Below are 16,965 nucleotides of genomic sequence, written 5' to 3'. Positions count from 1 at the left end.
GCAAATTTATATTCTGCATTAGGTTTCTGTTTTTATTTTAATTTAATATGGTATTTTATTTTTAATTAATGCTTCTAACTATTTAGAAATTTCAGGCCTTGCAGAGAGGCAAATTTTAAGCTATTTATTACAAGCTATTGTAGTGTAGGGTTTGTTTCTTTGTTTTTTTTAATTTCGCACAAAGTTACTCGAGGGCTATCTGTGCTAGCCGTCCCTAATTTAGCAGTGTAAGACTAGAGGAAAGGCAGCTAGTCATCACCACCCACCGCCAACTCTTGGGCTACTCTTTTACCAATAGTGGGATTGACTGAACATTATAACACCCCTCAGATTACGAGTCGCACGCCTTAACACGCTTGGCCATGCCGGGCCATAGTGAAAGGTAAATTAATAAATAATAAATTAAGAATCCCAAGTTGAGTAACAGATTATAGTTGGTTTAGCCTAATGCCACACCATGGGCAATATGCGTTCTTTCTTCTGCTGCTAATCGAACGTCGGAATTTCCCTGACCCACCTGGGGGACAAGCTGAATAATAATAATAATAGCAGTGTTCGAAATACTATCCGTTTAATATATTCATATGTTACGAAAAATATAACACAAAACGTGCTAGAAAACTTGTTTCAAAAATATTTACTTATATATGATACTTAGAAATAAGTTGCACTCAGCAACGCGTTCTCGGTCTCTAGGCAACAGTGACGTCATACTTTCTGTGATCACTTTTGTAGCCCCGCAAATTTATCAAGAAGGTAGGCCTATTCGTCGACTGGGTATCTATATCCATAGCGAAAACTACGGTGTTTGGTAAATAATTTGTATACATTTTTTATGTCGTGATTAAGCAAATGTATTAAAAAGTAAGTATTGAATATATAAGAATTAATACTGTTTACATTCGGCGTTTGTCATGGGATTAAATTACGCAATAACTTCAACTTTCAAGGTTGCGGACGTATTTCTTAAGCTTGAAATTCGCCATTTTGATTTGTAACGTTTCATTCTGATCTTGAGTCTAGACCTTTTGCAGGGTAGTACTAGTGGGAAGTGCTATTTAGAACGTCGTACCCTAACTAGTAAAGTTTCAGGACGTAAGGTAAATTATTAAGCTAGTCAATACTGTATTGGAATAAGTGTTAGCTTGTATAAAATGAAGTAAGATATTCAAATGTATATATTTTATTGCAGTTTCTTAAAACTACACTATGGATAAAGACGAACTTGTTCAACGAGCCAAACTTGCCGAACAGGCGGAAAGGTACGATGATATGGCAGCGGCAATGAAACAGGTCACAGAAACGGGCGTGGAACTAAGCAATGAAGAGAGGAATTTGCTTTCCGTTGCCTATAAAAATGTCGTAGGAGCCAGACGAAGCTCTTGGAGAGTGATTTCAAGTATAGAACAAAAGACGGAAGGAAGCGAAAAAAAGCAACAGATGGCCAAAGAGTATCGTGAAAAAGTCGAAAAAGAATTAAGAGAGATATGTTACGACGTTTTGGTAAGAACAGCAGTTAACATTTATATAAAGTTGAAACTTGAAGATGATAGTAATAGCGGCAAATACTAAGTTCAAAGAGTTATGACTAAATTAGGACTTGTTTAACGACAGTACGAAACAAATTTAGATAGGGCGGAGGAATATTAGTTAACACCTGTCATTGTCATGCCAAATGAAGCCAAAAGTTAATTTGACGGCACATGAATTTAGTAATCTTCTTAATAACCTTTGTAATGGACTATCCATGACCTAATATGATGAACCCGAGAATACATGGTTTGTATTTTGCCACAAAATTTCCACATTTTATGAGTGATGGTCCAGTTTCAGTATTTGACTAGGTTAATTTAAAGGTTAGTTGTAGGTTTAGTTTATTATCTGCCTTCCTTTATAATTACGCGTTAAAAAATATGAATTGAGCATGATGTTTACAAGAATAACAAAATTCATTCATGCTAACAGTAGAAGTATAGCGTTAGGCTTAAAATGTCTCAGGCCTTGACCTTTTCAAAAGATATAGACTATGTTTATATTTCCATGGTCTTAAATGTTCTTTATTAGTCAGAACTAAAACCCCTCATTATCTGCTTCTTTTAGTGTCTAGTTTTGTTTTTAAAAAAATTAGGCCTCACAATTCATATAATTGAAATTTTCATAATCAGTTTTTGTTAAGCATTAATAGAAAGTTACTGCTTTTGCTTTTTTGCACCTTTATACAAATGGATCATATCTTTAATTCCCCATGACTATAGAAATTAATTTCACAGTTTAGCCATTTTGCTCTTCAAAGTATTATGATGGAAACCTAGTATCTTTTATATTACCTACAGTTTACTAGCTCTAACATAGAAGTCAAGTTTGAGGCTTAGAGGCATATTCCTTCTTTTAGATATTTTACTTTTTTTTTATGTAGGCCTTGTTAGCTTTGAGTGAGTAAAGACCATTGAAATATGAAGTAAATGTAAAAGATGACACTTAAGTTTTAAGTGTAACTTAGTTAAATTGAACAAGGAAGCTAGACATGGAATGTTAACCAGATTAGTTAGATTTTTATAAACTTTAAATGTCATAGCTTGTAAAAGGTATTATCAGTTGATGAAATAATAAAAAATGCTTTGCAAAGTTACTTAACAAATTAAAAAATTTGTTGAATAGTCAACATTGTTTGAATAGGGGAAAAACTTTTAAAATATTTAATATTCTGTGAAAAGGTAACTGCTTGAGTCTGGTGGATCTGAAGGTTTAAAACTTGGTTGTTACAAATATTTTAATATAAACTTATGTTAATTAGTCTGTGCTAATGAGATATACTATTAAAGAAATTCATCATAGTTAATTTTTTAGTACCAAAGAATTAACCTATTGTACAAAATTTTAGTGACCTGTAAGTAACTGTGTATGGAAAAACAAGTAAGTATGCTTGGTAGATTTTTAGGTCAAACCTGCACTGGCTAGAAAGGTCAAAGTGTTTGTTTGTTTGTATAAAATGCCCAGAAAGTTTTTATAATTCTAGTAAAACTTTAATTTTTATAGCTGACTTATTGAACTGAGGTTATAATGGAAAATTCAAGAATGTGTTTTATATTTCTGGATATTGAGCACCATAATTCCTTACTCATTTAAATGTATTTTACCAAACAAAAAAATCAAGTCATCATGTTTAACTGCAGTATTTTTAAGATAGCATTGATACTGAGCATATGAAATGACATTGAGTGGCCTTTCTAAAAACTGTACCACAGTTATCTGTAATGCCAATAGAAGTATTTGTAGTAACACCAATATTCATGGATAAAGGTCTGAACTCTAAAATATACATCCTTTTCACTGTATTGTCTAATAATGTTAGTAAAATTAGAAGATTGAAAATCATGATATTTATTCGCTCGAGTCATGCAAATATCATTTTAAAAATAGTGGCATTTCTTTAGTAGCTTACATCTGGCTTCGATAAATCCTAAGCACCAGGTAGCTTTGGCAACTGCTCATTTCATCTTGGTTTCTAGTATTTTCTCCCATTTTATTTATGCGTGGGTCTTTGTTAAATTGAACTCAAATCTAGAACAGTTTTCAGCTTTTAAATTAAAAGTCAAGAACTATTTTTGCGTTCTTTGAATCCTAAAGTGAACTTTGTTTCTAGGATTTTAATGGCGGGTTCAACATTTTTTTCAGGAATGAGTTACTATGGTTTCACAACTTACTAATTTTGCATTATCTTGTTCTTTTTTCTCTCAGTTTAAAAAGTTAGTGTGTGTTGACTCGTACAGAGCCAGCACTTAGTTCAACCAATACTATCAGATGGTTGTTAATCCTTAATATTTGCTCATTGATGTGAAAGTAAATAAATATACATAGTCATCATTTCCCAAGACAAACAGTGGTAAAGTAGGGTTATGCACACCTGGCTTTTAGATCTGAAAATGTTTGTCTAGTCTTATCATGTGTTAATATTTTTTAAGCTAAAGCACAACTAGATGAAAGTTAATATCATATGTCCAATTTAGATTTACTTTACACCCCATGATAGTTCAGTGGTTAGTAGTAACAAATATTAGGTTACGTTCTACAAAGTATCATTATTAAATCTCTCCTTTTTTACCCTTTAATTTGAAAAAATTTCTTGGCTAGTTTCAGCTTTGTATCACAAGGTCATATTAACATTACTTTTGATTGTAACCAACTGTGTGCTTCTTAAGTAGGTTCCACTCAACTGTTTAATATATGAAAATATGTCAGACCACAAGATTCAAATTTTATGTTGAAACAAGTAAATTATAAGTGTTATATGTAGTTTGTGACTTTAATAATCATATTAAGAGTATTTGGTAAGTTGTACATTTTAGTTGCATCAATGTTGTTAAGGTATTGTCATGCATAATTTTGTGCAACTGTGGTACCTTTATTAGAAGGACATTTCTAAGGAAGTTTAAATTTCCTTATTCCAGATTTAAAGTAATCTGTAAAGTGAGGCTTTGTTTTGATAATTGATTTGGGTATTCAAAAGAGTTGGAAGTTTAGACATCTTCCTGTGAATTGTCAGTTTGGAAAATTAAAAATGTTATAAAAACAACCTTCACACTCAGGGGTAGTAGGTTTACCTTCCAGTAAGTTGTCTGTGCAGCAGGGTGAAAAGATAGAAAATTAGAATTTAAATATTATTGGTAACAGGTTTAAGCTATGGAAGTCTAGATATGGATTTCTTTGTGTTTTTTTGTCTGGATAAATTATAAACTTGACAAGTTTAAAAATTATTTGTTGTGTGTGCTGTTTTACTTATTTGAAACATTTGTTGGCTAGGTATAGAAAGTGTAAAACCTAAATGTATGCTGGACTAAAGAAAGATTATACCTATTTCTAGAATAAGGAATGTATAATGAGCTGAATGGTCTTTTTGTATTCCTTATACATGTTGGGAATATTTTGTCAGAATCAGTTGCTTTTCTGTATTCAGTTAAGACTAACAATTAACTATTAGCTCCAGAATTTCTGAGGATTTATTGTAAAGACTCAACCAACTGATAAGAATTTTGTAAGGTAAGTAAAGTTACTGTTTATTGAATCTGTTTATATATTGTTATATTTAGAATATAAAACCTTTTTTTCTTAGTTCTGTAAAAATATAACAGTTTGACAATAGAGAAATCACTAAAGCAAAACTAAGCTTTTGATTGAGACAGAATTATCTGTGAGAAATTGACCATGTTGAAGAACCTTTTTCATGGATGAAGGAATGTTTAATAAATTGCTTAACTTTGCTTCATATCAGGAGGGGCACTGCTGTTTTACAAAACAATTTACATTACTTGGTGATTGGTGGATAAATGTTAAGATAAATGTATCTCAGAATGGTTGGTATGAGTATTAACACTTTTATTAATAAGCAAAGAACAATGTTTCGACCTGAAGATGACCTAGAAATATGAAAATATTGTTCTTTGCTTATTAGTAAAAGTGTTGATATCCATACCAGCTGTTTTGAGATTACCTTTTAATTTCAAACAGGTTTCTCATCATCAACAAATGTTAAGATGGCTTTTAGCCATAGTGAATGCAAGTATAATTTGAATTGAGATTACTTTAACAGCATTATGGAAGAAACTGACCATGGTGTTTGGTTGGTCAATTTCTTATGTCAAGCAAGCAGTGTGCTGTTGTTAGTGGTGAGGGCATTAGATTTCTTGGATATTTGTATAAGTATTGAACATAAGTCATAAAACATCTATAATTCCATTGTATAGGTCACTGGGTAGGCAACATGTAGTGTTTAGTCTTGGGCTCCTTACCTTGAGAAGAACATTGAATTGTTTGGAATGGTTCACAAGAGGGCTGCTAGGATGATACCTGGGGCAGAATTTTTGTCAACTTAAGAGTTTTAAGATCTCTGAGATTTTCTCTTGAGTTGGAGAAGATATTACTGAGGTGTTTTGATAGTGTTGGTGTTTCATTCTGTGCTTAATGGTAGGAATAGGTTGACACAATTATAACTTTTGGCAGGATAGGAAAGTAGTACTCTTTGGGTAGACTTTTTTTCTTATGGGCTGTTCGACTTTTTGAAGTTGGCTATAGAAGTGTCGGATGAAGGAAACTTAAGGTAGTTTTGAAGGAAAGCTGACAAAAATTAGTTTAGAAATATTAAGTGTAAACTGAAAATAATAAATGTTTAATATTAAAATAGATTCAGAAAATAAAATCTTAACTTAGTTGTACAAAATACCTGTAATCCTCTAATTGAGATTGAGTAGGATATAATTGGCTAATTCACTTCTTTGTAGCATAACTCATGCTTATAAGAACTAAACAGTTATTCTGTGTTTTAAATCATATTTTTACCTCATGTTAGAATGCTATTCTTGAAATTTATGGTTTTGATTGAATAAGTCTTTAATCTTTGTTGATCTATAGAAAATAAATTAAAAAAACAGCAACTTTGAAAGTGTTATGAATAATACAAGCATGAGTTAGTAAACTTGTTTAAAAATTGTCAAAGAATTAAACATATTTTCTGCATGAGAAATGTATCATATTTTATACTTTGAACATGCTAAACAGAGAAAACTGTCTAGAACAATCTTCCATTATTTTGTATGTTTATAGTGGTAGAACTTTTTCTTTTCAGGATTTCATGTAGTAGGTTAAGTTTATAAGGACTTCCAAGCATAAGTGAAAAAGGTTAAAAAGTGAGTTGAAGCACTACTTTGTTAATAAGTAAACAGTTTTCTTGTATAGATGAATCTATTACATTGTAGTGTTTTTCACAAGAATGATTTTTATGGCAACAGACATGGTAAATATTTCAGTTTACTTATTTAAAAAAAAACAAAAAACCTAGGAAATAATAGTAATGAGCAATTTTAGAATATACCAGTAAGTTGACTTTTTATGAGCACAAGAATGTTTTACATCCTACAATTTCTAGACTTCTTATGGTCATATTTAGGGTTGTACAAGTATCAATACCCATTTAAAAACATTAAATGAGGTATTCAGTTACATGGTGCACAGAAATAGCTTTCTTAAGGTTTGACATACTTGTAGATCAACTATAATAAGTCTTTCGACATTCCTCAACTGATGATGTCAGTTAAGTTTAAGATTAGGTATTTGGAAACTTAGATTTGATTAACTTTTGTTAGAATTAATTTGTGATAAGACTACCTGATTAAGTAAAATGTACTAATTGTTAAATAGTTTTGTTTGAACTTTTAGGAGGTTTAATGAGTGTTGTCATTGTCTGTTCTTATCTCTAAAATAAATATATTCATTAGAGCATATATTTCAATTGTTTTAGTTTTATTGTAGGTATGACATGGTTCCTTAGGTAAGAATTAATAGTAAAATTATTTCATGAAGAGTAGACCTGTATTTTGCACACTGATCTTTCAAACATCTTCTAATTATAACTTTCTTTCAGGGTCTACTAGACAAGTATTTGATCCCAAAAGCAAGTAATGCAGAAAGTAAGGTGTTTTACTTGAAAATGAAGGGTGATTACTACAGGTATCTTGCCGAAGTTGCAACAGGTGAACAAAAAAACAGTAAGTCTTCAACACTAGTCACAATTTTGTAATGGACCTTTTATTTCTCTCTACCTGAAGACAACAAGTTACACTGTGAAGGCTGAGCCGTGCTAAATGTTTTTATAGAACGTACATGTCTAGTTACTTTGGAAATACAATCTCATCTTAACTCTTTGAGTGCATAATTAAATTTTAAGTGTTTTTTCCAAAAGTGTCAATTATCCATTAAATAATGAAGTTTAGAGCTTGACCTTTTATTAATAATTTTTCAACATCAAAATCCACTATTTGTGCTATTGAGCATTGATTTATGCACGTGCAGTACTAAGGCTGGAAATTCAAGGGCGTGCAAGTGTCCCAGTGTCGCACTGAGAAAAAGTTATGACAGTACGGGATAAATTCATTTAGAACACCCAAAGGTCAAAGAAGTTAAATATTTGTCAATTACGTTTTTATCAAACCAAACAGCAACATAGTGATTTATGAAATTAAAGTCTGTTGTGATAGCCACATCATAGTTTGTGATACTTGAACCAGTATCTGCTTCTACATGGCATGTTTATTAATTCACAGTTCACAAAAATATATTCTGCCCAATCCAATATTACAATTTTATTCTGTATTGAATTGAACTATTTCTTTTTTTGTTTTAGATTATTCACATTTGAAAGGTGAATGTTGATGTTCTGATAAGTAAAAACCACCACCACTTGTACCTCTGTTCAGTATATAGCTTTGTTTTTGTTAAAATACATTTTTTTTAATGAAATATTACACCAGATTCCACATTTCTTAGAGTAGCAAGCAGCTGTGTCCAGGTTGCCTTTCAAAGTGTGATGCTAAAGTATTTCTGCTTTCAAAAAACAGGACATGTTCAAATTGCTACTATAGTCTAAGCTTCTTGACTTATTGGTCAGATAAATGTTTTTTTTTTGTTTTTTTTTTAATTAGGTGTTGTAGATGAATCCCAGAAAGCTTACCAAGAGGCATTTGACATAAGTAAATCCAAAATGCAGCCTACACATCCAATTCGGCTGGGTCTGGCATTGAATTTCTCTGTTTTCTATTACGAGATACTAAATTCTCCAGACAAGGCCTGTCAATTAGCCAAACAGGTAAAACTATTGACAGTATAATACTGAATTTGGATTCTTGAAGTAATATTAGAAAAACTTTGAGGTAAAGTACTTTAAAGTGTACACGTTGTTCTCTCCCAGGTTACCAAAACACACACATTATATGCCTTAGGTCTTCCTGAAACTAGAAATCTCATTCTTACTGGTACTCTTGGTAACACAGAATGTCTGTGTAATTTTTGTTACCTAAGATGGCACTTTGCAAACTGTATGCCACAGCACAGTTGTTATTGAAGGATCTTCCATGTGCTACAGAACGTTTGCATAAACGTTTATTATTGGTTTTTAAAACTGATTTTCTTTTCTCCTTCATACTTAGTATATCAATTTCTGCCTGCCTTATTTAGGAGATTGCCACTAGGCCTACCTTATGGACTTGTATCTTAAACTTTGGTACATTTAAAGTGTTGAGCTGAAAAAGTTTTTAGGAAGCACTGACCTAAGACATTTTATTTAATAATAATTTAATACCTCAACTATGAATACTGAAAAAACTTTTATAAATAATAACTGTATATTTTTAACCATAGGTTTTAATTTCCTATTGTTGGCTTTAATCATTATTATTAGTAGTAATTTAATAATAATAAAAAGATTGATTTAGTTTGCACTTGTGACTTATTTTTCCATAGTTTTAATGTCATAAATTTTCACATTATATTAACTTTGCTATATTTCTTTTCAATGAAGAGCTTAGGTTTTTGTCATTAATTATAATGATTAAATCTATAATACAGGTAATTTAGGACTATTTTCTAAAGGAATTTTATATTCCTTGCCCTAACTGAATACAAATTTGGTGTATTAACTGAGTTTTCTTCCTGTGCATCTTTCATTGTTTCCAGGCATTTGATGATGCCATTGCAGAACTAGACACATTGAATGAAGATTCATATAAGGATAGTACACTTATAATGCAACTCCTCAGAGATAACCTCACGGTAAGTGAAAACAGATTTTGTACTTTAACAGTCTTATTTCTGTTTGGTTTAGCTTCCATTAGCTTGTTGTCAAGAAATCTTGTTCAGACTGTTTTATGCTCTTTAGAAAAAGTTACTTATTCTCATGTATGCATAAACCTCGAGAAATAGAACTTCCAATTTGCAAACTTTATTCACTGTTTGAAAACCATAAAGATCAAAAAGCAAATATGGGCTCGGAATGGTTCAGTATGACATGGTTTTACAATGTCACATCTAGTTGTTACTACTATTTCATTGTAGTGATTTAATTATGCAAGTTTTATTGAAGACAAGTGTCATACAAGTAGACAGTTTTGCTAAAAACAAACTTTGAAAGCATCATGGTAGTAGGAGTTATTGAGTAACCTAGGTTGTCAGTTTACTTTTCTGTTGTGTTAAACTGGTGATTCATCTCAAAATCCCTTTCATATCTACAACAGTTTTATAGCCACTATTAATATCCCTGCATCATACATCAAACTGTGCAGGGCTTAAAACTGAAATTAATGAGTTGCATCATATCTTTAAAAATCGTGGAATTTGAAAAAAAAACGAATTTCTTGTGTAAATTTATTTGGTTTAATTTTTAACTTTTTTTTTTCTTTTTTTGTCTCTAAGACTCAATTTCCAGCTTGCATTAACTTGATATTAAAAATTAAGTAGCCTGGGGTAATTACTGCATCATTCAATATATAACACAGTCCTGAACAGTCTAATCAGTGGCAGTACTGTGTAATAGAAAACTGATGTTAGTATCTTAGGAAGAGTATTTTGATCACATTTGTTAATTATCAGTGAACTACACTTGCAGAGATAGTGGAGTTTGTCATGATGCTGAAAATTGTATCTGTAATGAAAGAATTAGCCAAGAGAACTAGAGGAAGGAAAGTAGATTGCAAACATCCCAGATGTGTGATGAAAGATGTAGGGTGATAAGTACAAAAAAGTAGACATCTTATGAACAGGAAATGTTTGTAAATGTGGTCTTGATTTTGTTGTGGTCTAACATTATTGATCTGTTGAATTCTGCCATAAAATGTATCGTTTCTCATAAAGCAGTAGATTCAGACAGTATGTGACTGGTGGCAGTTAACATTTTTGGTTTCTTAATGGTGCATACTGTATATTTTTAAGTTCTTCAAATGCATTAATGACATCAGTTTCTATTTCTCGGTGCAATGTTCAGGTAATCTATTTCCAGTTTGTTTTTAAGGTTCCTTAAGTACTGAATAATTACTTAGTTTTGTAACACAAGCAAGATTTGTGGTTAGAACATGAATGAGAATAGTTTATGGTCTAAGTGTACACTATAAAGACAGCCCTGCAGTTACATGGACTTTCATGTAGCAGTGCAGTAAGGTTTTTCTTTATTTTCTTAATACGTAATACATGTAACTGATGTATACTGTTTTTATATTGTTAGATTTGAAGGACTTGTACACACCTTTCTTAGTCATAGTGGCATTAATACCAGTTGTATTGGTGTTTTTATGTGCAGTACTCGTGTTTTGGCACCATACTGTGCAATAATAAAACAAATACGTTATTACCTAAGTTGGTTAAAAAAAAAATCCTGCACATGCAATTCTGTATAGTAGACACAAGTGACCTGATCTGAACTGGAGTAACCACAAGTCAACAAAATTTTTATTAAATAACTATTAAGAACTGTAACATGTAGAGAAATTAACATGGTTTTTCTTTCTTTCTGATTTTCTAAAACCAGTTTGTTCTTGGTGTTGTCAAAAATGACTGGTAATTTGCCAAGGGCTGTACTACTTCTATGATACATTCTATTTTCTACTGGATGTCTAGCGACATGGGGTAGATTCTGATAAAACATACTTGTTAACCAAGTATTAATTTCTGGCTCTTTTGGTTTAATAAATCACAAATGAATCAGGTTGTAACATCAAGGTGTTTCTTGGGTACTGGAATTTTGTGTAGGTAAAATCCTTAGTTGGTTATTATGTTTTTTTGTGGACACCTCACACTTATTCCTTCATATACTACTAAATTAGGAATTGTATTATTAAAATAAATTAATGGTTTGTTTTGTTTTTTTCCAGCCAGCTTTCTTTTTACCATCAATAACTTTTACAGTTATTCACAACTAGCCTAAGTATTTATAATACAACTAGATGAAACAGTAATTCTAACTGGTACCTCTTAGTTACTGGCGTAATACTACAATCAACTGGCTCCTTGCCAGTCAGCTACATGTACAACTTATGAACACCCATAGCAACATCAGTTTACTAAATATTTCTTTGCTGTCTAGTTAGTGATAATTATATAATTAAGGTGGACTAAGTACTCAGGTGAAAGTATAAATTTGACAAGAATTAGAAGCTTGTACACAAAGAATCAGATATGGGTAAGTAATTGTACTAAAGGTTTGTATGAATTTACAGAAAGTCTTTGGAGTAAAATATGATAAGAGTACTTGGTTTCAACGTTTTTGTATTTCAATTGCATAAACTTTAGAACCTCTTAATAGCAAGGTGTTGTTTAAAGTAAAACTTGTTAATTATCTCTTCTTCTTTATCCTAATTTGAAATGTGGCACAGTTGTCTATGTATAGTGAAATGAAATATAAATTTATGACAAAGCAAACGGTACTTGTTTTCTTTTGAATATATAATTGATTTGAGATTTTTGAAATTGCTTAACAGATTCAACTATTAACCTTTTCACATCTTTCTTTTTTTTTATAATTTTATTATTAGGCTTTTATGGTGGAAAGTTTCTTGTTCACTGTGAATTATGCTAACATTGAACTCACTATTGCCCTTTAATTTTTATCTTGAATTCATTGTCAAACTAAAATATGCATATTAAAAACATGTTAACGTTGTCACTAGGATGTCTCAATATTACCAATTTATCTCACTTTCTAATTGAGCTACAAATAGATATATTCTTCTACTGTTCAGAGCAGTGTTTTTTCTTAAAACATTTGCATGTATTGAGTACCCATGCTATAAATTTTAACACAGTATGTGTACGTTCACAAAATGTAGTATACTTTAGTAAACATTACAACTCTGTGATGACCAGAAAACCCACTTGTAGATATATATGTAAAAACCCATACCAGCCATTTTTACATGTATAAACATTGCAAGTGTTTTGTACAGGAAAGAAATATTTTAGTGAAATTGTTTTTAAATATTTTAAGTCTGTTTCTTTACCCCAAAAATCTCGTATCATTTGTGTAATCTCTAAAACCTCTTAAATACATTTTCATATGTTTGTTTTCACTAAGACTTTATTTTATTTTCACTACCTCAACTCTGTACTGGGGTCCATCAATTTGAATGACCTCTTAACCACCATTAAAAAAAAAAAAAAGGAAATAGATATAAATTATGCTTTTTTGTTCTACAGTGACAATAAATTATAACACAAATATGTTTACTATAAATAGCTTCAAATTTGTAACAGTATCCATTTATGCGTATTTATTATTTTTACCTTCTAGTCATTTCTGGCTAACAATATAGAAGTTAAAATTGTATCTCGGAATGGCTGGTATGGTATTTACACTTACTGATAAGGAGAGGACAATGTTTCGACCTTCCTCGGTCATCTTCCTGTTAAGAACACATTAGTTCTCAAACTTACTTTACTGTTTTACATTTTAAAATTACAGCAAACAATTATATCATCTAGTTATGACCTTTAGTACTCATTTGCTGCTTGCCATAGGTTGCTAAACCTCATAGAATTTTTCACATTGAGGATGTGAAATAGAAATTTTTCTTAGGTTTTACACACACACACACACACACACACACACACCTAAAATAACAAAGAAATCATAAATTACAGTTACAACTTTATTAAATAACCTGTACTTGGGTTTAATAAATATGAAATTTCAAGCAGGTTTACAAAATTAGTCACATAACAAAGATTGAATTAACTTCATAATCCTTGGAAAATGTCCGAGAAAGCCACTAAGGGAACATTCTGAGCTTTTTATTAGTTATTCATGAATTGTAGACAGAATTAGGTGTTTTCAAAAATAGAGATAGGTTGTCAGGGCCACTGATTCAGTACATTTAGTTAGATACTTCAGCAAATGCTGTATTCAACATGTGTCACGTATAAAAGGATTTATTTTTACTTTTAAATTACAAAATTAATTACTGGGTCATACTAAAATTTCAATTTTATGCAATTTCATACCAAACTTATTGACATTATTATATTCATAAAAGAAGTCATTCAGTAACATTTCTAATGTGAACCACAAATACTGTATGACATGGCGTTTGATCCATGACCTGTAGTGATAGGGTTAATCACTCCTTCAGGACTCTTTCACTGCCAAAAATAAAACATTGTTATACCTATAAAGATTGCCTTTGTATTGGTTATAAGCATATCCATCAATAATGTACACTTTACCTAATTGTCTTGAAGTACATAGAAGGCTGGAAGGTTTGACAGAATTACTGGTATCCTGGAAATCAATGTGTGAGGATCAAAGTTTATATTTTTGTTTGCAATTACACATCTTTTGTTTCTGTTTGATTAGACTATATTGAGGAAAACTCCAGTGCAGATGTGTTAATTGAAGGTTGAGCATTTTTTTGAAACATTTCCATCAAAATTGAAACTTTGATGTAAAAAGCTAAAATAAGAAATTGTTTTGATGTCAGTCTCTTAATCAACACTGATAATAACTGGTCATATAGAAAGTGAGTTGAATTTTAATTAACTGAAGGCAGGTCAACAAAATATTATGGGTACAGAAAGTTAACTATTTCAGAATCAATTGTCAGTTGAGAGATTGATGTATATTAACTGGCTAAAAAAGGGTTTAAAGTAGCTCTCCTGGCATTTTCCTTGGGTAAATTGTTTATCAGGATATGTAAAACCAGACAAATGCAACTGGTTCTAGTAATTTATTGGAGCACAAGAAGTAGTGAGATCCAACTAATAGTAGCTAGGATACTCAGTTTAGTATCCTCAGTTTATTCAGAGATAGTCATACTTGTGACTACTTATTTCATGTTATTCAGTTGTTTTTGATTGTATCTTCTGTTCTTTCCTGACATTTTTTGTATTGTAGTTTCCTTTTAAATCTGAACATCATTAGACAAGTAACTAAAGATATTTATTCTGTGTTGCTACTTAAAAACAAGGTATACAATAGAACATGTCAACAAGAAATGTACATTCTAACCATTAATTTTATGAATGGAATATTAATTTCTATTTAGTGATTACACAAGCCTGTGATGATTTTAGTTTCAATTGTCATATAAATTAATTCCTGTACAGGTAATCCAAAAATTATCCATTTTTCTCCATCACGTTTATTCATTTTTACTATGGATTTCTTTTGACCATTCACGTGAAACTTATCGATTGTACTAGAACCTAAACACGTTGGTAAAGGAAGTAGTGATTTAATTGTTTCTCTTCTTAGTTTGTAATCAAATCCTCACATATTTTTATTAATCTAATTTGATAGTTAATTTTCCACTTTCTTTCCAGTTATGGACGTCTGATACTCAAGGTGATGGAGAGGAGGCAACAGAAACTCAAGAAAACTAATATTGTGCATTCCCTTCTTCCTGTTGCAATCTCCAAAAACAATTGTATCATGAAACACTACCATAGTCATTAGAAGTTACGAAACTAAAAAGAATCTGGTTAAACCCAAATAATCAATCTTACAGGATTTTTTGAAGTTTGTGTTCGTTTAGCTTGTTCAAATTGCAATACAAGCTGACGTATAGTCAGTATATAATAAAACTGTGCCAGCCAGTTTGCCCTACTTCATCGCTGGTTTTTCATGTATTCAGCTTTATACATTGTGGTCTAAAGTGTAATTCCCCAGCTTCAATTGTCAAGTATAATTGAGAACAAACTTGCAGGATATATAATTATCAGACTTTCAATTCACGGAAATTGTTTGATATTGGGGGGAGGGATAATAAATGTATTGCTGTTATCACTTAAGTAGAACAGTAAATGCAATTTCTAAAAGAAAACCAACTATTGTGTTTTCGGTGTTATGACTTTCAGTCATGAATAGTCATCTGTACAGCTGAAACCTGAAACTATGTACGAATTGTTTATTTAGGGCCTAGCTTTCGTCAGGGTGTTATGAAGTATCTGAAATAACATAACTGGTATTATTAGCAAATTAACGTTCTTGAAGGGTATGTTGACAAGCAGAAATGTGTGAAATGTTTGTTGTTAATTGTCGGTAAACACTATTCGGACATAAGTTTCACATAAAATCTGACGTCACTTTCTCTAGTAAGAAACGCACTGAATACTTCGGCATTAAGTAAACATTTTGTTAACATTCATACTTCAGACACGTTACTGCAAGTGTTCCACACTCGATATAACTTTTTTGCCAAATTGGACAACTTCCAGTGTCATGCCTAACATGACCTACCCGATTTCCACCACACCACCCTTCTATAAATAATCTCCGAAACCTCTATGATTCATTGTATTTTGAGCTTAAGTTTAAAAAGTAACAATTCAATGTAATAATAGAGAAGTTTGCCTGGCAGTAAGTGGAATTGAGGAGTTTGAAAGTTTGTAGCAGAAGCTGTTTCATTCATACCTTCTGAAACACCTGGTGAAGTCTTCATTGTTTTATTAATTAATGTTGTCACGTAGACTAACCGGTTACTAGGAAATACACGCCAAGGCTTTGCAATTAATTGTACAAATCATTAAGTACTTCTATTGGAGAAGGAAAAGTAAAACTAATGTGAATCTAGTTTACTGCAGATTTAATTATGTGAAATCCCAAATTTCGACAATGTAAGTCTTGTATTTTTCTGATAAACTTTGGTCGTGTAATAAAATTTAACTGATCCTTTAAAACAAAACGTTCTTGTTGACTGTCTTGTGTAGAATATTTAACGAAGTGGTGTACACGTGTGTAAAAGAAACCAATGGACTTGTGAGAAAAGATTTATTACGTGGACAAATTAATCTTCAGGCTATTATTACATTTTTACGCATCATACGTCATAATTTATTATAAAATACACCACATAATCTTGAACTAAGAGAAACTATACTGTTGTTAAATAAAGATGTTTGGTTAAACCATCAATACTCACTCGATTAAGTAGGAAACTATAATTAATCAAAAACAATAACCAAATAATAAAATTATTTACAAATTAATAAATTTAAGTAAAACGGGTATATTAAAAGTCGCTCGTTTTTTATAGAAAATTATGAGAAAAATGTTGACTATTGTAAGAAAACTGAAAAGTTATTACCACGTCGAGAGATGTCGCTCTTGTAGCTTTCGTCGTTTAATGTGTGCAAAACCCGGATGAATGTTTACCCGGT

General features: G+C 31.2%; 1 protein-coding gene across 3 annotated transcripts; it reads left to right on the top strand.

Moving 5' to 3' along the window:
* The first annotated feature begins 676 nt into the window (after positions 1-676).
* Positions 677-16,490, top strand: LOC143233596 (14-3-3 protein zeta-like). 3 transcript variants are annotated; one of them, XM_076469972.1, is made up of 6 exons: positions 677-811; positions 1,193-1,503; positions 7,415-7,538; positions 8,472-8,635; positions 9,502-9,597; positions 15,130-16,490. In XM_076469972.1, the coding sequence occupies exons 2-6, from the start codon at positions 1,210-1,212 to the stop codon at positions 15,187-15,189; spliced, it is 738 nt and encodes a 245-aa protein (XP_076326087.1). In that variant the 5' UTR covers positions 677-811; positions 1,193-1,209; the 3' UTR covers positions 15,190-16,490. The 3 variants fall into 3 exon arrangements, with proteins under 3 accessions (XP_076326087.1, XP_076326089.1, XP_076326088.1); XM_076469974.1 differs by having other exon boundaries at positions 759-864; XM_076469973.1 differs by having other exon boundaries at positions 790-1,100.
* Positions 16,491-16,965: the final 475 nt, after the last annotated feature.

This window comes from Tachypleus tridentatus, chromosome 12 (assembly GCF_004210375.1).
Source record: "Tachypleus tridentatus isolate NWPU-2018 chromosome 12, ASM421037v1, whole genome shotgun sequence".
Taxonomy (NCBI): domain Eukaryota; kingdom Metazoa; phylum Arthropoda; class Merostomata; order Xiphosura; family Limulidae; genus Tachypleus; species Tachypleus tridentatus.
This window is presented reverse-complemented; position numbering and strand designations above follow the sequence as displayed.

Excerpts from the sequence above, each read along its gene's own strand:
- LOC143233596 (XM_076469972.1), top strand. The coding sequence starts at position 1,210 with ATGGATAAAGACGAACTTGTTCAACGAGCCAAACTTGCCGAACAGGCG. Across the intron at positions 7,539-8,471 it reads AACAGGTGAACAAAAAAACA|GTGTTGTAGATGAATCCCAG; the intron begins GTAAGTCTTCAA and ends TTTTTTAATTAG. Across the intron at positions 8,636-9,501 it reads CCTGTCAATTAGCCAAACAG|GCATTTGATGATGCCATTGC; the intron begins GTAAAACTATTG and ends CATTGTTTCCAG.